We start from the raw sequence: 24383 nt of genomic DNA, 5'->3' as shown, positions 1-24383 counted from the left end.
TTTAGGTTATTTGAATAATTTATACGTATTTCCTAACCTTCAAACGTAACTTTGATTAAGAAAAAATTAAACTTTATTGCATCTTTTACCATCTCCTACCACAAAATTAGTTATTTCTTGTGGAAATTAAGTTGACACCAAGTGTTAATTAAATATTTTTGCGTATTAAGCGTGCAGCGGAATTCAACAAGTTTTATGTGGTTTTTTACGGACAAAGACACCCCCTCCAGTTTTTTCGCTGAAATAGGCCATGGCTTGGCCTATTTCAGCATATCGCTCGACATAAACTAAAAATAGGAATGTATGACGAGCGATGTGCTGAAATAGGCCAAGCCACAGTAATAAAGCGCGCTTATAACGTGGTCTGTCACAGGTTAGAGAAATATTTATGTTCGTCATGTTTAGTTGCTCTCCGATATGAACCCTGACAAGATAAGCCATTACTAAAAATGCTTAATTACCGGCCCAATATGTCTTTGAAAACAGCGACATTATCTGTACTTCTTTATTTTTTTGGATCCATATTTTATCATTGCCCTTCAACAATCCAAAAGGAACAATACCATCATGAATAAACCAATCACAATCCCATGTCCATGCTTTCATTTCGAAACACCGCGCACCGTTCGAAAATTTCGACTATCAAAATGTTTAATTTTTTTTAATTCTTGAACCATTGCTACGGTAGTCCCTGCCAGTGATATGAGGTCTAGGGAAATTTCTCTTTTTTAGGAAAAAGGGAGAAAGCACAAAAATCTAGAGAAAATTCGGAAATGTTGATTACGTGCGTATAAACAGAACAAAATTTCTGCGAGCCGAGCCACGAATTACGGGAATGGAACATAACAACCGCAAACTGCGCGAAATGCCGTTGTTTTGTTCTTTCGTTCCTTTTGCATGAAACTGGTTTCATAATGAATAAAATATTAACTTGTAGTATATTTGATTTATTTTTAATTTAAACAATTGTGTCCTACAAATTCAGCTAAAAAACAATAACTTGACGATATTTTATTATCTATGGAGTACCTCTTCTGTCAAAAGTCAAAATTCACACTTTTCTCTTCAAATAATGTTTATCTGTACTGAAAGCTAGTATTTGTGAGGTTGCCAGCTTGTAAGAAATTCCCCAAATTGCGGGAAATTTCAATTTTTTCAAGAAGTAGGTATTTGGCAAGGAGAACCTTTTTGTGGGGAAAACGCGAGGATTCTGGGCAATTCTTGAATTCTTCCAGCAATATAAAAAATAATGTGTACATTAATTGTAAGAATGTTCTATAGTTTCGTTTTCTTCGCAAAAAAAATAATTTTTGAGCCCTGAACGAAAGGAAAAACCGGAAAATGACCAAAAAAAAAAAAAAATGCCAATCAATAAATTTGGTTCATTTTGGAGGTAAAGCAACTTGAGGTGATTTTGTGGGGAATTTGAACATTTATTAAGGGTATTTTAGAACGTATGCATTGGCAATCCCAAGTATATGGAAAGGGCTATTCAGGCTATTATAATCACAATAATTTAAAAGTGTGTGTTGGCATGTGATTGGCGTGATGTTTCAGATGCAATAAATTGATAAAAGTTGATTCAAATTTATTTCTGCGGTTTTGTTCCCAATGACCACTGATGTGTGCTTACCAGTGCTTACACCATCCAATGAGGAACGCTGAAAAGTAACTGAACGATTGATTGCCGGCGTATTTCCTATGTTTTTAAATTACACGTCAGTATAGATGCAGTCTCAATAAAGTATATTCATTTAATCGATAGTCCGCTTCATTTAACAATGAAGTACATTTCTGTCAATATAATCCTTACTGTGATATTTTTGGCGTACATGATTCATGTGGTCAAAAACTTTGCTGAGATTTTTATTCCTCCAAGCTGTCAAGACGGAGAAAGATGCTTTACTTCCCACCTGATCAGCCACCCGAAACAAGATTTGCATCTTTATACATCAACGCGTCAGAATCCTAGTAATAATGATATAAATAAGGTTCTCACCCTGCGAGATTTTGACTACTATACTTCTTCTCAAAGGTATGTATTTGGTGGAACGATACAGAACAAACTATTTTATCTTTATGCTCTTGACGGTTTTATCCTTGACTACCAAATAGTAATATATAGTAGGTAATCTAATACAGCAAATTCAGTTGTAGCATCAAATGTCTGTTATTGAAGTTATGATGACTAAAATGTAGAATACCTACTTACACTACTTTTCTTTTGAGCTTTTACACATAAAGAAGTTTTAGTAATATTGTTTCTTCCTGAAATACGCATTGGGCCTGAATTGGCCTTTTACAAGTAAAATGTAATGTTATCTGTTTTTTGTGACTAGTTGTAGCCATACAATCTAATACAAACCTTAAGTTTTCCTACGGACCCAAAGAGTCACTAGTTTTAAATGGGTGTAATTGATACGTTATACGCACACGAAATAGTCATTTTTTTCAAGAAACTTGAAATCCTTCTAAATATATTTGCCCAAAAATGGTTATACAGGGTGTATCGGCACTAACCCGACAAACTTTAACCAGCTATTCCTTAGCACATTTGGAGTAAAAAATGTTATGGGCACTTTGCTGTCCGGTAGCATTTTTTTTTCAATTAAAAACAAAAAAATTTAAAATTTCCACTCTACATCACTGTCATTGGCGTTGCGTTTCGTGTTCAACAGCTGTTATAAGCAAGTATGTCAAAAAGCGTCTTCGCTCTTTCGCACACACTAAATAATAATAGTTAAAAATGAGACGAATGGTGCCGTGCTATTTCGTTGTGACTGTAAACGTGCGCCAATATAGGTACACACGTGCATTATTCAACGGAATTCGAATAAAATAATTGCCAGATGGGTTTTCAAACTTTGTCAAAGGATAAAACAGTGGTGACATGTGGTGAAAATATGAATAATAATTTTTTTATTAAAAAAAAACATTACCGGACAGCAAAGTGCACATAAGATTTTTTACTCCAAATATGCTAAGGAATAGCTGGTTAAAGTTTGTCGGGTACGTGCCGCTACACCCTGTATAGTTAGTAGTCCTTCTAGTATAATGGCTAAGATATATTTATGATTATAATATTATTTGTCAACAGGATTGTTGAATTGCAAATACCTCGGAAAACCCGCAATAATGGAACCCTGTTCCTGTTTTTGGCGCTAGCGGATTCCAGGAAGAGCGAGTGGTCTTGGGACAGATTAAACTCTGAAGCTTCCGTAGAGAGAGTTCCGCTAGTTGTGTTTGCACTTCCACAAGCTGCTACATTTAATTTATTGAAATCAAAGGTGAGATCTCTGACTTTTTATTTTATTCACTTATTACGAATTTTTGAGAGGTACCTGTCTATTCTGGGTTGTTAGAGCTGTATCAGATAGGGCGTTTGAGTTGCGCATTTCCCGCTCGGTTTAACACCCTCGGTTTTCGAGGTGTATAGCTTTCCATACTGGTATTGACACCAAACCATCGAGAATCTCGGTTCACTCGTTTTACTTGCATTTTCCAAGCGACTCGAGGTGTATGGAGAGCTATGGGTATATTCAGTCCCCGCGCGTTTCCCGAGCAGTTTGGATGTCAACAGAGCTCCATGGACCGCTTTGATACTGATTTGAAATCATTTAATCTCAGATGAAAAGTAAGCCAAAGGAAAGCAAAGACATCAGTAGAATCAAATTGTCAAAAGATTTTATGGACATGCGAAAATAGTTGAATAATTTCGGTTCATGTTGTCTCAGTTTAGCATAAAGGGCAACAAAATGCCCATGCGTAGGTCTGTCTCTTAATAAAGGATGCCCTAATATTGCCTTTATCTTTGTGTTATTCCTTGGAAGAGAAGCCACAGACATGTTGCCTCATAAACCTCCATTTTTAAAGTAAACTCGAGGACGCAGCCACAGCTCTAAAAACAAGCGTTTCCTGCAGTTGTGTGTACGCTCATGTCAAACCGCTCGTTTCCCTAACAGAGCTTTTCAAACACCCTATCTGAAACGGTGACCGGGTATGTCATCAAAATGACAATTCAACACACCTACAAAAAGTGATAAAGTCATGAAAAGTGATGAAACAAAACTAGTTTAAATAGGTTACAAAGGTAACTACAGTTAATTAAATTAATTACTGTATTAAACCTAGTTTTTGTTTCATCACTTTTAATGACTCTATATATCATTTAAAAGACGTTTCGTGAAGGTCACAGTGTTTATTGAGTCAGTTTGCCGTGATGTGAGTGGGCGTAGGACAGATGTAGTATTCTCCGGATGATGGCTGTGATGGCTGGTCAAGCGCGGGTCAGTGAGTCGACGCCGGGCGCTGGTGACCGGACTCGTTGACTGTCAGGCACTGGCGAAGAACGTTCATGTACTCCAGTGCTGACGGGAAGGCCGAAGGTGCGGTGGACCTTGTAGGCGGTTGAGCGGGAGCTGCGTAGACCAGTGAGGATGTTGCGTATCCTCGTGGTGGTCATGGTGCGTGGATGAAGCGCTGGTCAGAGGCGCTGGAACCAGGGCGCTGTAATCCGTTGTAGCGCTGGCCAGGGACGGTGGCCAAGGCGCTAAGATGATGTCCCGATGGAGTCCATGATGTGTACGGGCGAAGCCGGGAGTATTGTCCTTCGCGGGGGCGCGGGGCGCGCCGGTTGTCTCTCGCGAGGTTTGTCAACTGACGGCAGATTGATGACTGACTGACTGCTCGCTGCGTCGGGCTTATTTATACAGTACAGCCGGCAGCGACAGTAGGTAGATGAATTGCAGATAAACCGGAGACACTCGCTCAGTCTGGGCCTTTCGGGAACTTTCGGTCGGCGCTGCAATTACGCATAGGCGATAGGCTCGAACCTTCTAGCGAGTTGGCGTAATGCGCCAGACCGACTGCGACGTATTGTCGTAGGTAGGCAAGTAGGTGCTTGTAAACAGGTAGGTTGCTTTGTTTACGATTTTAGCTGTCAGTAGTAACTCGCAAGTAGGTACTCGTAGAAAGGTAGGTTGTGTTGTTTGTTATTAATGAGACAATTTTGGATTGTTCTCTTGTAGCCACAGGTGTGTTAAATTTTCATTTTGATGAAATATTATGGAACCGTCTGAAACATACGCATAACTCTTAAATAGCTAAACCGATTTCGATTATCAATGGTGGTCTTTAACTTGGTGATACTGCGAGTATCTAATAGACACAGAAAGGCTATTATTATTTAGATACTTTTAGAGTACAGGATTCGAATCTTCAGATAATAACAAGTTTATTGAACACACGATAATAGTAACATTATTTGATTAATTAAATACAGTGAACTAACGTCTCAGCTGGTCAAGATCTGAGTGCAGAAAGAGAATGAGTGAAATTTGTACTACTGTATATAAAGCGTTTATTCCGTCTGTTGCCGCCGCACTCTAACACTATAGTAGTCAAGTTAACAACTGTATTATCCTACCTGCAAATTATTTGTCAAATTTTTATTTGTAAAACAAATTGAGAAGAGAAATCCATAGAGTTGGTTATTTTTTTTCCAGAATGTTCGTTTATGATTTTTTATTTATTTTCTATTTGCAGACTGAAGAGATTCCTTTGAATGTGAAGGATGTGAAGCCAGTTGGACACCTTCAAAACCTCGTTGCTTTTTCCATCCTGGCCGATCCCATTGAATTTCCTGCTAAAGCAATTCCCGGAGAACTCATGAGTCTGCTTAAGTATGAAAACTCTTTACCTATTGCTTTCATTGTAAAAGATGTATAAACACCGTTAAATTTATTACTTCTAGGTGTAGATCCGGGGTCGGCAGACTTCACAAGATGTGCATGCGTCTGGTCTGCCGAACCTGGTCTAGGTGTAGGGCCGGGATCGGCAGACTTTCTCACAAGATCTGCATGCGTCTGGTCTGCTGAACCTGGTCTAGGTGTAGGGCCGGGATCGGCAGACTTTCTCACAAGATCTGCATGCGTCTGGTCTGCTGAACCTGGTCTAGGTGTAGGGCCGGGATCGGCAGACGTTCTCAGAAGATCTGCATGTGCCTGGTCTGCCGAACCTGGTCTAGGTGTAGGGCCGGGGTCGGCAGACTTTCTCACAAGATCTGCATGTGCCTGGTCTGCCGAACCTGGTCTTCACAAGATCTGCATGCGTCTGGTCTGCCAAACCATGCTTTTCTAAATGTTTTATAATAAATTTAATTTGTTTACTGTCTATTTAATAGACAATCTTCTGTTCAATATATTTAATTCAGTTTTAATTTTTTTTAAATGAGTGGTTAACTTGCCGACGAGAAACTTCAATAAATAATTAAATATTTTTTTTAAAGCCAACACGTAGACAATACATTAATTGAAAAAGTGATATTTTTATCCAACCATTATAGGTAATATCCAAAGGCAAAATTAACACATAAGGTCAACGTTGCAAATGCAGTGCTTTATACCATGCGTGGGCACAATTATTCTATACTGCAAATGCAGTGCTTTATACCATGCGTGGGCACAATTATTCAATACTGCAAATGCAGTGCTTTATACCATGCGTGGGCACAATTATTCAATACTGCAAATGCAGTGCTTTATACCATGCGTGGGCACAATTATTCAATACTGCAAATGCAGTGCTTTATACCATGCGTGGGCACAATTATTCAATACTGCAAATGCAGTGCTTTATACCATGCGTGGGCACAATTATTCAATACTGCAAATGCAGTGCTTTATACCATGCGTGGGCACAATTATTCAATACTGCAAATGCAGTGCTTTATACCATGCGTGGGCACAATTATTCAATACTGCAAATGCAGTGCTTTATACCATGCGTGGGCACAATTATTCAATACTGCAAATGCAGTGCTTTATACCATGCGTGGGCACAATTATTCAATACTGCAAATGCAGTGCTTTATACCATGCGTGGGCACAAGTATTCTATACTGCAAATGCAGTGCTTTATACCATGCGTGGGCACAATTATTCTATACTGCAAATGCAGTGCTTTATACCATGCGTGGGCACAATTATTCAATACTGCAAATGCAGGGTTCCGCCCCTTAGGGGTTAATGTCCAATCTGCAATATTTTTATAGTTTTTGCATTTCATGACCGGTCAGTGGCTGAGTTGGCATCGCGTTTAAGTCCCACCCTGGCGTGGTGAGTTCAATTCCTCGGCTGAATAAGTCCCCCATCACAACACAAGCAACGTTTTCAGCTTACTGTGGTGGTAGTAGAAGATTTTCAAATATTTCTTAACCCGGGAATGTTTGTATTTCTTTTAAATTTTTTTATTTTTATTTATTTGTACATAATACATGTCTCTGTAAATTTAGCTTTAGTATTATGTTTGTACATAATCATCGCGTTTTAAAATGTACTAACTGCATTAGAGAAGAGCTCAATAAGGTTTAAAAAGAATGCATTCATTGCATTTTCCTGAACCATATTAAATTTGTTTTTTTACATTCACTTTGTACTTAGATTTTTAAAGCTTATTTATAGCAGAATGCATGATATGTTAATGTTTTACACAGGGGCAGTGGATGCTATTTGAATTGGAAGCTCCATGTTTTAATACTATTTACGTTGTAGAGTTTGTATTATATGCATAACTTCATGAGCTTATAATTTTCCTGCTTGCCAACTCACAAATACATAATTATATTTTTTTGCAGATTGTCGCATACCAATGAATACTTACCCATAGTGCAATATAACTTTTTAAAGAGTAGAATGGAGAATATGGTAGAAATAAAGAAAAGCACTTCTGCTGTGAATGTGTCTCTAGAATACGCCCCTGCATCCGTTGGCAAAATGAAACTACTGGTTCAGATTTCTATGGCGTTCCATTCGCTCAACGTAATGGGTTTTAATGAGAAAAACATTGACGATGTGAAGGGAATTTTCGCAGACACCAATCTTTATTTCTTGTGTGCAACTATTGTCATTTCTACCTTCCATGTAAGTCTCATCAAGTGTTCATAAATTATATCTTGTGTGCAACCATTGTCATTTCTACCTTTCATGTAAGTCTCATCAAGTGTTCATAACACTTTGAGACTTACATGGAAGGTAGTCTTTTCACCAATCTTTATTTATTGTGTGCAACCATTGTCATTTCTACCTTCTATATAAGTCTCATCAAGTTTTCATAACTTATAATATTATATTATAATATGTATACAGGGTGTATCGGCACTAACCCGACAAAATTTAATCAGCTATTCCTTAGCACATTTGGAGTAAAAAATGTTATGGGCACTTTGCTGTCCGGTAACATTTTTTTTCAATTAAAAACAAAAAAATTTAAAATTTCCACACTACATCACTGTCATTGGCATTGCGTTTCGTGTTCAACAGCTGTTATAAGCAAGTATGTCAAAAAGCGTCTTCGCTCTTTCGCACACACTAAATAATAATAGTTAAAAATGAGACGAATGGTGCCGTGCCATTTCGTTGTGATTGTAAAAGTCCGCCAATATAGGTACACATGTGCATTATTCAACGGAATTCGAATAAAATATTTTTCCAGATGGGTTTTCAAACTTTGACAAAGGATAAAACAGTGGTGACATGTGGTGAAAATATGAATAATAAATTTTTTATTAAAAAAAAACGTTACCGGACAGCAAAGTGCACATAAGAATTTTTACTCCAAATATGCCAAGGAATAGCTGCTTAAAGTTTGTCAGGTACGTGCCGATACACCCTGTATATTTTGTACTCTTAATTGTAAAATTTCTATAAGTTGAACAATCTATTTGTCAAGATTGCTACGCTGTATTAATTATCCATTCAGTATTCTATTTTTCATTATAAAACCTTGAAAATTAGTATAGTGGAATTGAAATAAATTAATTAAAAATTTTCATTCCTATGGCAATACCGATATTGGAACAAATTATACATAGTTCATACAGATGTGAGGTTATACTTGTCTCTCAAATTTGACAGGAATAAGGCCATAATTCAAACTTTTTTAACTACTTGGGCTAATTTTTTCGGTATTGCGAACAAACAGCTATTACCCGTAGAGTCAACAGCTTTTGGGAACAGCTTATGTGGTCTCACAGAAATCGTTGTATTTCCCGTAAAGATTTTTAGGCATTTCTCACCATGATAGTAGTGCCAAACAATTATATCCAGAAGTTAACCACACAAGAATTAAAATATCTAATTTGAGAAAAAATTGTGAAATTTTGTGAAGTTTTTATTAAATATTTTTTAAATGAAACAACAAAAAAGTGAGGTGGCAGTAATGTTTTTATTACATTTGTCTAGTAAAATATGTGTTTTTTTCTCATTAATAGTAATTTTAGTTTAGCGTTTAGATGAAAAAACATATACATAGTGTGCCATTTTTAAAAATGTTAATATTTCAAAAATTATAATAAAATTTGAAGGCATGTTCCATAAACCTTTCAAAAACTGGTTTTAATTCTCAGATACTTTCAGAATATTTACTTTTATTTGATTTTTTATTGCAAAGCGGTAATACGCACACATTCTCCGATTTTCTGACAGCTTCTTTGAGAAACATAATAAAAAAGGTTACACACTTTTATCGTTAAAACATCTTGATCCTGTTATTTAACTTCTTGATCGCTGATGCTAAATTTTCACCATTCGCCGGCTGATTCTATTTTAGTAATAACGTACTTGTGTTTTTGCAAAATGGTGTTTTTGTAAATTGTTCCGTCTTACCAGATAATGTGTTCATATATTTATAAAAATAGCCTTAAATATACCTTAAGTAGTTTTCCCAGAATAGCTATTTATATTTAAAGAAATGATTTTTTAATAATATCTTTTAAGGATATGCTGACAAACAAAAGGTTAAAGCAATTTAAACAATTGCAATGCTCCATTACTTTGTCAGACTGCACGCTTTAAAATTATTATTGATACATTCGAATTACAATATCTATATATTTTTTCAGTTACTATTTGACTTCCTGGCATTCAAGAATGACATATCATTCTGGCGCGCCAAGAAACTGATGGTGGGCTTGTCCGTCCGCACGGTCCTGTGGAGAGCCTTCTCGCAGTCCATAGTTCTGCTGTACCTCTTTGATGAAGACACATCTATGATCATTCTTATTCCTACTTCGATCGCAACACTGATTGAGGTAAGTATCTTATTAAATACAGCGTTAGACTAACGCACCCCCAATTTTTTTTTTATTGACATGGACCCTCAGCAGGTCGAAATCGACCCCTGGGGTTTTATTTAGACCACCTTGGGAATGACTGCTCTAAACCATGTCAAGTAATCTTCCACGTATGATTGGTGGTTTATAAACAGAATTGGGTCAAAATTTCACTCAGGATCTTTTTCTTTTTCTCAGATGTTTTTTCTTCTTTTTATAGAGAGGGGTCAATAGAGAACATTCCAGTTTGCAAACCTGTGGACTGTGGGAGTACCTTACTCACTATGAACCTCCGCTCTGCCACGAACCTTGTCAATTGATATTTTATTCCATTTGGTACTCTGATTTCAGGTGTGGAAAGTGAAGAAGATGCTCCACGTCACATTTGACTGGAGGTCCGGCAGGTTGCCCCGTCTCGTGTTTGCGTCCGACCAAGTTAACAAGGCGGAGATGAGAACAAGAGCGGTGGACGCAGAGGCAATGAGATATCTCACCTACCTGCTTTATCCACTGTGCATAGTTGGGGCCGGCTACTCTCTGATGTACCAGCCTCACAAAAGGTTGGATCTTTAAATATAATTTAACATAATTAGAATAAAATAACTTTGTTTTTAATACCACTTTATTTTATATATTTGTAATGTATAAAACCTATATGTTTTAAAAATGAAGTTATTTTATTCCAATTATTACAGATTTAGTGTGTTAATTATGCACAATCAATCCAACTATAAGCTAACACGTAAAATTGCTAGTTTGATTAAGCTTCTATCTAGTTCCTAAAGATGTCACTAGCAGTCATTTCATGGAATATTCAAGAAATATTTTTTAGAACAAAAGTCATTTATTATTTTGTTGAAAAGTGCTGTAGGTTTTCATTTTACACAATTTCTGTGAAATTTTACATAACAATGTGTTCATTATTAAATTCCTTGTTTAATTAAACTTATTTTAATCCTGGAATTGAAAATAGATTGCCAACATGTATTTTTGTCTACCACTTTCTAATGAATTTGTTTTCCATGCACTTTTGGTTCTGTGTGTTTTATTTTAACAATCTTAGGTATAATATCCTAATCTGTGCAGTTCTATTAATTCAGTTAGGGTGATTCATAACACAGAAAGAGATGTAAATTTTTAGTTAGATATTTCCGATTTAAAAATGAAATGTCGATGTGAAAAAAATGGTATACGAATTTTATTCTTACATATCCTGGGATAAATACAATTTTGGACGATTATTGCAAACAAACTTTCAAATTTCACATTTTATGAATTTAATGTGTTTTTTTCATTTTTAAATTTTTAAAACCTACAAACATGGGATAAACTACAGGTGGATTCATTTTCTTTAAATGAAAGTAAGCAGTTTATATGTTTCCGAATTAATATTCGGAGGTATGATTTTTTGTATGAGCGCGGATGAAGACAAAATCGAACCCCCGAATACCTCCCATTGCTCAAGGCATTTTTTTTTTATAAATATGCCATCGTTTGAGTGGATAACCCATCCCATCCAAAGTTATAAATATGCCATCGTTTGAGTGGATAACCCATCCCATCCAAAGTTATAAATATGCCATCGTTTGAGTAGATAACCCATCCCATCCAAAGTTATAAATATGCCATCGTTTGAGTGGATAACCCATCCCATCCAAAGTTATAAATATGCCATCGTTTGAGTGGATAACCCATCCCATCCAAAGTTATAAATATGCCATCGTTTGAGTGGATAACCCATCCCATCCAAAGTTATTTTGACTGAAACTAACCACAGCAACTGAATTAATTTTTGCGCAAACTTGTTCTGAATTTATTGATGTAGTAACGGCCGGCATAGTCCAGTGGTAACGCATTGGACTGCCATTCCGAAGGTCGCGGGTTCGAACCCGGCGTGCGCAAATAAATTTTATTTGATTAATTTGTGTTATTTCACAATTAATTAATTAAAATAATATATAGTATATTTGCGGCACGTTCCAGAGTGGAAGATACTACCAGTATCGCCCTGGTGTAAGACCACCATTCAGAATTGAAACGTTGCTCCAAATGGCTTTAGCCGTGTTTAGTGACTAGATCTGAATAGCCAGGTACTTCCCCACCTTCCTCTTTCCCTTCCCCACTTACCTTCAGCCTCACAACATCCCCCAATTGGGGATGCCATAGTCTCACTGGCTCCAGACGGGAGCAGTTGGGACTGTTGTGAGGTATTCACTATAAAAATAAAAAAAAAAGTAAAAATTCCGTAACTTTTTATTGCATTTAATACAAATTTTGCACATTTTGTTGATTCATTATAAGTAGAGCTTATAATAGATATATTTTTATGGATTTCTTTTATTATTATAAAATACAGTAAATTACAAATAAAATAAAAATAATTTTTTTCAATACGCTGTCGAGAGGCGATAAATTGATGCCGCTCGGACGCAAGGCAATGTAAGGTAACGGAGGTGTATTGGTGCTGTTTGGATGAAATGGGTTAACTATCCCATCGCCAACCATCTCTGAAATATGTTTCATACATACATTTCATACATCTCTTAGTATCCCGATGTATAAGCTTAAATAGTGAAGTTTTTTAATTAAGTTGATGATGGACACTGCAATGCTGTCCGAAACGTTGGCTAAAGAAGGAGTTAGCGCAACACGGCATAACACCCCAAAAACAAATAACAAAAATACTTTTGGCCGTGAAAATCTTAAATCATATTTTTTAATTAGTATTTTTTTGCATTCCTACAAAACCTATAAGCAAAGCCTTATATTATGTAATGTTAGCATAGTGGATTATCTAGTGACCCCTTTCGTAACACAAATTTTGTTTTGCATCTTGACATTTCGAAAGTTAACTTTTATTTTTCTTCAGTTGGTATTCCTGGACGCTCAACAGCATGGTGAATGGCGTGTACGCCTTTGGCTTTCTCTTCATGCTGCCACAGCTGTTCATTAACTACAAGTTGAAGTCGGTGGCGGCCCTGCCCTGGAGGGCCTTCATGTACAAGGCCTTCAACACCTTCATCGACGATGTGTTTGCCTTCATCATCGTCATGCCGGCGGCACATAGGGTTGCCTGCTTCAGAGATGATATAGTCTTCCTTATATACTTGTATCAGAGATGGTTTGTACTAATTTTTTTTATTTATTCTTATGTAATATGTACATATTACTAAAGCCAGATCGTTTCAAATATTAGTTCACAGAATTAGAATGAAACAACCGGGTTCTACTTAAAGATAAGGAGTTATCCTTGACTCCTCGGGCCTCTGCTATATTTTGAAAGAAGGTCGAAGTATTTTCGCTTTGTAATAAAATCCAAATTTATTAAATTTAACAGTATTTAAAAACAACCTATTTGCTCGAGATAGCTTAGATTTAATAGCAATCACTGAATCGTGGCTGAAACCAAGTGTGCATAATTCAGAGCTATTTCCAGAGAATTATGTTGTCTTTCGTCGTGACCGCCTCACACGAGCGGGGGGTGTCGTCCTGGCTGTTCGTGCTGATTCTGTAACCCATGCTGAGAGGATTTCTTCAATGGACCTCCCCGACACTGAATCCCTGTGGGTGAAGCTATCCTTGAAATCTTCAACTGTTTTCGTATGTGTGATATATGTGCCACCTCGTTCTTCAACTTCGTTATACTACAACATGTTTGAAAAAATAGAAAGTAATTATAATCTTCTCAGTGACAAAAATATCTTAATATTAGGTGATTTGAACCTCCCTTCCTGTAACTCCAATATTGTGAACATGTTTAATTATTTTAAATGTTTCTACGGTTTGCAAGAATATAACTTGATATGTAATGATTATAATAACACTCTGGATATAGTTTTATGTAATGCCAAGGATCTTGTAAAGTGTGTTGAGAAATGTCATGACCCTATTACAAACGAGGATAAGCACCACCCTGCTTTGTCTATAAGTATTAGTGAGGCTCACTCAGGTGTTTCAAGTTCATGTCTAAACCCAAGTCCAATAGAAGTTCCCTCCTATCACGGAGCTAGAACCATAAACGCATGGAGATTCAACAAAGGAAATTTCCACTTATTATATGAATTGCTTTCTAAATGCTCATGGCAACCGGTCTGCCAAAGTTCAACAGACATAAATGCATTATGTACAAATTTTTACAATTCAATTTACAATATATTCGACAAGTGTATACCCATTTCCACACCTCGCACTACGACACACAGAGTATATCCTAAGTGGTACACAAATAGTATCATTTCAAATATTAAAATTAAACATATTTTTCATAAGCAATGGAAAAAAACACGTCACAACTTGGACTATGCTAATTTTTCAGCCTATCGCTCCATCGTAAAACATGAAATCAGTGAAGCTTTTAAAAATCATTTAACTTCAATGGAAGAAAAATTATCTATCGATCCCAAACAGTTTTGGAAGTACATTAAGGATCTAAAAAAATCCAACAACTCATTTAAGTCTATGATTCTTGACGGAGAGGAATTGACTACTGATGATAAAATCGCTAATAGTTTTGCAACCTTTTTTTCATCTGTTTACAAAAATGTCCAACCAACTCTCAATATTGACTCTACCCTTCACACTGTACAGATTGGGCCCTCATTCGACCTGGTCAGTATTTCAGAAAAAGATGTTAAGGAGGCACTCTCAAATTTAAAGAAACCTCACTCCATCGGTCCTGACAATATTCCAACATTTATACTAAAGGGTTGTTCCGACCTTTTAATACCACCATTATGTCATCTCTTCAATGTATGCCTAAAAAACGGGATTCTCCCAGACATCTGGAGATTAACTAAAATAACCCCTATCTACAAGAAGGGAGACAAACGCGATATCCGGAATTATCGACCAGTTGCCGTTCTATGTTCCATCATGAAAATATTCGAGAAAATTCTACATAAATATATACTTAATCACGTTAATCCAATTCTTGATGACCGTCAATATGGTTTTAGACCCCAGATGTCAGTAACATCAAACCTCTTATGCATCTCAGATTTCTTATCACAAACTCTCGACAATCGGGGACAGGTGGATGTTGCTTATTTTGACCTGGAAAAAGCATTCGACAAGGTTGACATCGACATTCTTCTAAATAAGCTAGCTTCATTTGGTTTTTCCAAAAGACTACTCTGTTTTTTTGCTTCATATTTTCGAAATCGTAGACAGTTTGTTTATTATAATGGTTCCAGTTCTTTGGAATTCATAGTTTTTTCTGGAGTTCCTCAGGGGTCCATCCTTGGACCACTTCTGTTTCTGATTTTTATTAACGATATTGGTTCAGTCATCACACATTCGCTGTATTTACTATTTGCAGATGACTTGAAACTATATCGCTCAATAAAAAATCATCTTGACTGTATTCTCCTTCAATGTGATATTGACTGCGTCTCAAACTGGGCCAAAATAAATGGCTTGAACTTCAGTACACCCAAGTGCAATATCGTCTCGTATACAAGATCAAAGAAACCGCATGTATTTGAATATACAATCAATGAAATTATTCTCCAACACCTAAACCAAATCAAAGACCTAGGAGTTATTTACGACAGCAAACTAACTTTTCACCAACACATCGATGATTTAATAAGCAGAGCATACAGGCTTCTCGGCTTCGTAATTAGAAACTCATATCCGTTTCGTAACACAAAAACACTGACGTTATTATATAACACACTAGTCCTAAGTGTACTTGAATCAAACTCGATCATCTGGGCTCCACATGAATTAACATACACTTTACGCATTGAAAGAGTCCATAAAAAATTTTTAAGGTTTTTATTCTCGCGGCTCTATGGACGTTACCCTTGGCTTTACCCATCGATTTATATATTAGGCATGACCAATTACCACTCCCTAGAGACACGTAGAGGTATTGCTTTGCTTAAATATTTTTTCCAACTAATAAACGGTCACTTATCTAATAATGAGATACTGGCCCAATTAAATTTTTTTGTACCAGAGTCTCACTCTCGAGGACGTCATCACAATCTTCTATATAGTAGAGCAAGCCGCACTAATTTATTAATGAACTCACCTGTAGGGAGAGCTACGTACTTTTTGAATGCGGTAGATAAAAAATTAGATTTTTTTTTTGTGTCCTATAGCGCATTTGCGAGATTTTTGGCATTGCATATACACTGCATAAATGGTACAATTATAACGTCTTAGGCTTTATTACCTGTAATTGTTATAAATAAATGTACAAATTATATATAAATAAATAAATAAATTATATATATAAAATTATAAATAAATGGATTATTTATGAATGTCCAAAAGCGAACAAATTAGCTTAAAGGGTTAACTTTAAAATTAACGACTTTTTCGCTGTCATCCGAGAGAACTGGAAGCGCATTTAACAAAGAAATTGTTAATTTTAAGGTTTAGATCAATTCATTATCTTTAAGTAGAAACGGAATTGCCGAAAGTTAAAAAAAAGTCATTAATTTAAAGTTTAAAACCAATTCCTTTTCCTTCAGCAGAATCGGAATCGCCCCTCTGGGCTCAGGAAATTAGAATAGTGTGATTTTGTGAAAAAATAGACAACCACCAAAGAGACTTTTCTAAATATAGCCTGCAGCATGAAGGAGTATTGGGAGGCCTAAACTTTTTTGGCTGAGCTTCGACGGATGCAATATTCTTATAATGCTAATTTATTAATCTTTTTTTTAGGTTATATCCTGTGGACAAATCCAGAATTGACGATACCGTTAGCATTGAAGAAACGATTACTGAAACACATGGCAAACAGGAATAATAATTATTATTACTACGGCATCTTTATCATCATCGTAGCTCTACTTCCCAGGGTGGGATTTAGTGTCCTACACAAATGCTCTCCTCTGGCTACATTACCTCGTCAGTCCTCCAGTCCTCGGGACCGTCTCAGGTCCACTTCTTGCTCGGTCCGCTTCTGGGTCAACCACATATGTACAGTGGCGTAGCTAGGTAACCAAGGGCCCTGGGGCAAATTAAAAAATGGGGCCCCACTGCTATGTGAACTGATTAGGTTAAAAATATGAAATATACAAACACTTTAAAAATGCTGAGCTACTTAAGCTATTTTTTGGGCACTGCAGACTGCAGGGCAGGTAATAAAAATATTAAACAGTAACAACATAAATTACAATTAAAACTTGGTGTAGGTTTGGCTAATAAAACGAAATAGAGAAGATTCAAGGGTTTATTATATAAAGGTCGGGCCTACCAACTGACTAAATAACAATTATATTTACAATTTTTTCCGAGCTTTAGTTTTCGCAAAAGTATCAATGACTTCGTTTAAATCCAGGCTTGATGCGGGTTTGTTTTCGATTGCTATTAGCGATAAATGTGTTTGGCCCATCTTATTTCTTAAATTATTTTTTATTATTTTTAATTTGCTAAATGACCTTTCAGCTGCTGCAGAAGTGACAGGAATTGTAAAGAATAATAACATTGCTGTAAATACTTCCGTTAGGTCGCATTCTAGCACTCCATATTTGCTCATTATTTCCTTACATAATTGGTGAACAGTCCATGCTTGAGTTAGTTGAGGTAAAACTAGATGGTAAATATGAATAAATTGAAGTGAAAAACTAGGGCCTATTATATCTGAATATTTTCTTTGGAATTCGTCACACTTTTGTAATAAAGTTGCTTCATAATAAAAATGTTGGTGTTAGAAAATCGAATATATGACAGACTGCACTCATACCAATAAAACGTGCATTTAATTGAGACATTACTGTGTCTAGTACATTATTGAAAATCTCAATTTTAAATATTTTTTCACGGTTTGGAAATCGGTGATCAGCAGCTAATTCATCAAAAATTTTTAAACTTTTCCTTGCCTTTTTTTCTTGAAAATGGGTATCAATACCATATTTTCTTACTGGCTTTGCACTTGAATAATTCGAAATCATTTCTCTAAATTTGCAACTTTGCTTTGGTCTCTGCTAAAACTTTACTCGCCTCGCCCAAATTGATTGAATGCATATTTGTAAAGTTTTGGATGCATAATTGATGTCGTTCAATACACTGTGCATGAATTCGCAAAGCAACACGAACTCGCAATTTAGCATTTTTGTTTTAATACTCTCTGCTTCACTACGCTCATCTTTATTAGGACTCTTTAGAACTATTTCTGATAACGCTTTGATAATATCAAAATAACGAAGTTTTATTGCAGATATCGTATTGACCCTACTGGACCATCTAGTCGGATTTAGTTGTTTTAGAGTGGTGTCCGATTCGCCAGTGAATTTTGACAGTAGATACCAACGTTTGATGCTGTTTCCTGAATTTAGGGGAATTCCCTAGGCATAACTTTTGAATTTCTCTCAACTGAGTTGTCATGATTAAAGTGGGGTTGTAAGTTGCAACCTGTCGTATTTATTTTGAAAATGGGAGAAATTTCCAAAAGTTCAGTTCGATCAAGATTTCTGGTAAGGATTCGAGGGCCCCCTGAGCTTGAGGGCCCCGGGGCACTGCCCCGCGTAGCCCCTAGGTAGCTACGCCGCTGCATATGTAGTCTTCTGACATTCTTTCTGTAACAGCGTTGTGATTATTTCTTATTTAGTGTGAAGGTGAAAAGAGAAAACGTCCACAATATTAATATTTAAATCTTTATAATGTTAATACAAAATACTATAGGTTTGTGTGGGTAGCTATCTTTGGCTTTTTAATTGAGATTCTGTTAATTTTGGTATGCAAAGTTTATTATTTATTTTAAAATTGATATTTTATGTTTTTTTTTAACTTCTAAAAACTATTTTTAGTATTGTATTAAATTAATTCTAGAGGTCAAACTGTTATAAATAAATACGTAGTATTATATGTAAAGTTTTCTATTGAAATGATTGTTACATATTTCAAATATCTATATCATTCATTTATGTCAGAATAAGTTTACTGAACAATTACATAATGTTGAAATGTATACCAGAATCTCAATTTTGGTGCATTATTATTATTTTTTCACATTATTCGAGTACATCGGTCTCACTGGTTGAGAAAGAAGATTAGACCTTAGAGGATGTGTTTTACTCAAAATGACAAATTATATATGTAGTGTAAACAAAAAATGTTACATGATATTATTTTTTTTAATTACTTAAAAATTATATAATAAAAAATTCTAATATGTATGTATGTTATGAAAGGGTTAAATGAATTTAAATACTTGAACAGCAGCTCAAAATTTTATGTATATTATTAATTTGTTGAATAGTTTTATATGAAAATAGTTTTTAGTAGCCCATTCGAAATTGATTTCATACCACAAATCAGATAAAAATTTGTTGTTTCAGTAAACATTCAGTAAAGGTACCATTCCTAAGTGACAACTGAAATTACTATAGCCGTGCTGCTGTACCAGCCTGGTCAGAGCCACATGATCCGAGACGGACAAGTTAACTTAAGACAACTTCCTATAATTTTCAGTCGCTACTGAACGCCATGGAGGATACATCGCTGTTCGTATTGTAACTTCTTGAGAAAGAGAAAGAAGAAGAGTTATTAAATGTGCTTAAGGCTCCGTAGTAAGCGTTCAAAGATGGTTTGAAATGGAGATATGTAAATACGAATGTTAGAGGAAGCTCGCTAATATTAAAAAAACGATAATAATTAAGTGAAAATGGTGAAAATATAATAAAACACGAATCGTTTGAAATAAGGTATAAATCTCTCGGAAAATGCTTTAGTTGCATTTAAAGATACACTGTGAATTTTTTCATGCCTATAACATAATAATTAACTGAATAAAATGTGTTTTTAATAATTTTCGGAGCTAACTTTGCGATTTTTTTCTATTGAGTGAATTTCATGTGATTAACGTTTCTATCTTCAAAAATAACGTAAATTATTTTTGGACTTTAAAACTTAGAGAAACTTGATATAAATCGGTAGAAATTAGGTATGCGGGGGCTTAAGCAGTTAAGCCCTGCAATTTCAGTGGTGAAGAATCACGCCCACGCATGATACAAAGCATTGCAATTACAATGTCAACCTCGTACGTTCATTTTGCCTTAGGATAATATTACGGGTTAAAGCGAATGAACCTCGTCATCCGATGTACTTGGCGAGGGACAGAGAGGGATATCAAAATATTCTTGCACAGGGCTTGTATAATGAATCGGTGTTTAGAAAAATATTTCTGTTTGAATATTGACCAGCTTAATTATGTTTAAAATTACTCATTGAAACAAATCTAATAAGGTAGTCTTATGATAAAGCGAAACAGCCTACAAGCCCCGCTGAAAAACTGTGACTAACGCTTAAGTAAGTAATTTAATCGTAATAATAAGAATTATTGATATTTTCTAAAATACAAAGCAAATGTAATAGGAAGTTTGTTTTTCTAACTCGTTCAGTTTAGAATCATCCATTTCAAGCCCTACCTTACCTAAAGAGAAGACCCATTCACGCAGCGTATACATCAGCTCTTCCATAGTCATTTCAGTTGTCGCATAGGACTGGTACCTTAAAATAGCATAATGTCAGTACGTTATGTATATAGTTTAATAGTTTTATTAGTTAAAAGAAATTTAAATAGTTTTATTAGTAAGAAATTTTCATGCGAGCAACCACTAACTTACTTAAGTTTGCATTCCATTTTAACCTTCAACAAGCCTAGATGGCTAATATTACATTATTCCAAAATGATACGGAATCTTTAGCTATTCATATTTTAGCTGTTAGGAAAATTTATTACATGGCGGGGTTCCCAGTTACCCCATATGGTTACTGAAGGATTAATGCCAATTAGATGAATGATTTCCAACAATAAACATTGTAATAAGTTCACGTGATTCCACTGCTATTAAGTATGGCATGAATTTCCTTGTGGTTTCAATAGGTTAACAATCGAATGGAGAAAACTAATACGACTGATAATATTACTATATAGCAGTGATGCTCAATCTTTTCAACAGCAGGGCCAATACGTATATCAATTTTCAAATGTGACGATTGGTCGAACAGCATACTCTTGTTCCACATGTACCACACTCAAACCCAATACATAGTTGTTATCCATTACTTAAGTAGGCCTATTTTGTCATTTTACATTATGATTTTATACTTCTTCGAAGGACTGAAACTAAATGATGTTTTATAATATAAAAGCAAATACTAAAACCTTTAATTTATTCACTTTAGTTATTTTATAATGTGATTATACACGGTGTCCGGAAACTCGTAGTACAAGCGGGAAACTGGAGAATCTACACCACATGGGGAACCCAAAAAAACATAAAGTTTTTTGATTTGAGCATTTTCAAAAAAAAAAAAAAAAAACCAAAAAAAATATATTTTTCGGCTATTTTAGAGTTAAAGTTTTTTCTGGTGTTTAGGGTTGAATAACAGATGTTTTAACCCTGCAGAGCAGAAATATTTTATGATTACACTGGGTTAAATGAAGGGTGATTTCAAAATAATGCTTCAAATCCGAGTTTCTTCATTTGTTTTACTTTCAAATAGTTTTAATTAGTTGGGTACTTTGATCTTCAGTAATAATTTATAAGAATTTGATTAAAAAAAAAAAAAAAAAAATCAACTTCAAAGTCGATTTACTCGATAACGAAAGCTCAAATTAAAAAAAAATATACTACAAAATCGACTCCAAATGTGATGTAGATTCACCAGTTTCCCGCTTGTACTACGAGTTTCCGGACACCCTGTATATAACTGCATAAATGTTGTATAAAATAATTATATATAACTGCATAAATGTAGTATAGAATAATTATATATAACTGCATGTTGCCTTGTTTCTTTGTTTTAGAAAAGAGACTTTTTAATATAACTGTTATTCAACATGTTTTTTAAATCCTCTAAACATCTTTATCAATTAACCTTTGGGCTGCGTTCCTATGTGTGGTTTTCTTCACCGCCACGCACCAAACTTTTTCATCTCGTCTGCACTACCAATAACATTACAACATTTAGTAAACCTTGCTAAAATAACGCATCCATATCTTAACTATTCATAAATAGTTGTTTTGAAGCCATGTTTATGTAAACAAAATAAAATATTACTGAATGCCAACACGGGCCGAGCTGTCTTTGTTTTCCTTTGAACAGACATATTTAAAAAATATATACTATATATAGATAGCCTGTCTCGGTAACTTTAAATCCTTTTCCAAGATAAACAAATAAATTTATTAAATATATTTTTACAGATGTCGCTAGAGATATGAATGGAGAATTTTTACAATGATTTTCGGTTCTGTAACGCGCTTGTACGCAATACAGCAAGGACTCGAACCTAGAAATGACTTATCCAAAGCTTGTTGTAATAAATTTATACTTCAGATGCTTCTCGCAAGCTGAGGGTTAAATGGCGATGTTTTAAATATTTTAACAAATTGGTTGAGTCTAATTTTTGTTGAACACATTCCTGGTTTATAATATATTATGGCAAGACTATTGTTATTCATGTTATAATGTTCTGTACCTTAATGAAAAAATAAAATGACTATTTTCGTATTCTTGTCTTATTTTAGTATACTTTTAAACACAGCACACTATTATCAAAAATGCTACGTAAATCTTATAGCATTTTTGATATATATTAATATAGTACTTTACTATGTATATATGTATTCTTATAGCAAAAAGGATGGACTTGAATTAAGGCAAATTATTTATCCCATTATGACCTACTTGATTGAGCAGTTAAAATCCTTGGCTCCATATGTAGAAGTTCCTGGTTCAAAAATATGGATATTTTTTTTGATTTACATTTTATTTTATGTATTATGTATACACGGTGTCTGAAAACTCACAGCACAAACGAAAAGCTGAAAAGTCTACATAAAATTTGGAGTTGATTATGTTGTTCAAATTTTTTTAATTTGTGCTTTCATTTTTGAGTAAATTGGATAGAAAGTTTTTTTTTTTTTTTGTGAAATTTTTGGTAAATATGATAATGCACCTACTTATTGCACCCCAATTCATTGCAATCGTAAATTGTCACGATCAATTTCTTTAAAAATACCATCGGTAAGTTAATAAGTACAAACACTTCCAATATTTGAATTTTGGATTCGCCTCTGGGCTCCTAAATACCTGAAAAACCTACTCGATTCTGTGCAACTGACGGCGGTCCCTCTGATCGGCAATCTGTTGTTAACGGACCGTTTGCCATCTCCAATGTACAGACGCAGACTATGCTGAGTCTGTTCTACCGCTATTTCAATGGCTTGCAATTTTTTACATGAACTCAACATAGGAGACCTTTAAAAAACAAAGTTTCTTTCCTATAATACATCTATTTTAATGTTTAAGATCGAACTTTCCTCTCCAGGAACTGGAGCCGACAACTCTACTAACCTCGCCAAATGCAATCGGGTAACACCATTTTTTACATTTATTTCGTATATTGACTGCTGTAATGTAATCCGATTTCAGATAAATGCTCATATTTCCGCGTGTGTACAGTATCACCAAAAGTTGATATAACGCATTGTCATCGACAACGAGTCTATTTACTGAGTTTCAGTTCGTTCGGATGTCGGGAAGTGGGTTAATTTCCGCTCCAAGATTTGCATTCATTAATTAGCGAAACCAAAAGTGAAATTCAAATATATTTATTTAAAAATGAGTGATTATGAATCTTTGGGGTTGATGTATCCAGGAGTAACGGGCGTATGAACCCAATCCTCCCACTGCAGTTCAAGGCAATGGGTCGAGAGAGTAGATAAGTATAATAAATATTCTAGATAACAAATAAATGAAATAGGCACAAAAAAATTATCATTTACCACTTACAGGTATAATATTTCTCATATCTTGAGATTATGAGAAAGTACCTACCTAATTAACTACGTGCCTTATCTATAAATTGTTTCACTAGGTGCCTATCTTGCGTATTATATAACCAGGTGCGGGCCTGGCAGGGCCGGCTGGGAGCAGTCCACTCTGGGCGCCGAATGACCAAGGCGCTGATTATAGAGGATTTTCCAATAAGAGATGTTATTTTGATATTCAATCGTAAAAGATCAATGGTTTCGTTGCTTGTGTGGTACGTAGCGCCGTCTTGTTGAAAGTAAACATTGTCCAAATCAATACCATCCAATTCCGGCCGTAAAAAATCATTAATCATCTCTCGATAGCGCAATTCATTCACCGTAACTGTTGCTACAGCCTTATTTTCTAAAAAGTAAGGTCCAATGACTCCGCCGAACTCCGGACCATAAACCGCACCAAACAGTCACACGTTGAGGATAGAAAGGCTTTTCAACAATAACTCTTGGGTTTTCCGAGCCCCAGATGCGACAATTTTGCT

General features: G+C 35.2%; 1 protein-coding gene across 1 annotated transcript; it reads left to right on the top strand.

Annotated features, from left to right (window-relative positions):
• Window positions 1–1487: 1487 nt before the first annotated feature.
• LOC149425193 (lipid scramblase CLPTM1L) lies at window positions 1488–22582 on the top strand. Its single transcript, XM_089649956.1, has 8 exons — window positions 1488–2035; window positions 3098–3287; window positions 5545–5681; window positions 7634–7919; window positions 9899–10087; window positions 10460–10668; window positions 12978–13229; window positions 16784–22582. The coding sequence occupies exons 1-8, from the start codon at window positions 1782–1784 to the stop codon at window positions 16866–16868; spliced, it is 1602 nt and encodes a 533-aa protein (XP_089506082.1). The 5' UTR covers window positions 1488–1781; the 3' UTR covers window positions 16869–22582.
• The last annotated feature ends 1801 nt before the right edge of the window (window positions 22583–24383 follow it).

The sequence above is a fragment of the Hesperophylax consimilis genome, chromosome 3 (genome assembly GCF_061612785.1).
Source record: "Hesperophylax consimilis isolate HC1 chromosome 3, BYU_Hcon_1.0, whole genome shotgun sequence".
NCBI classification, from domain to species: domain Eukaryota; kingdom Metazoa; phylum Arthropoda; class Insecta; order Trichoptera; family Limnephilidae; genus Hesperophylax; species Hesperophylax consimilis.
The sequence above is the reverse complement of the archived record's forward strand: the minus strand, read 5'-3'. Positions and strand labels throughout refer to the sequence as shown.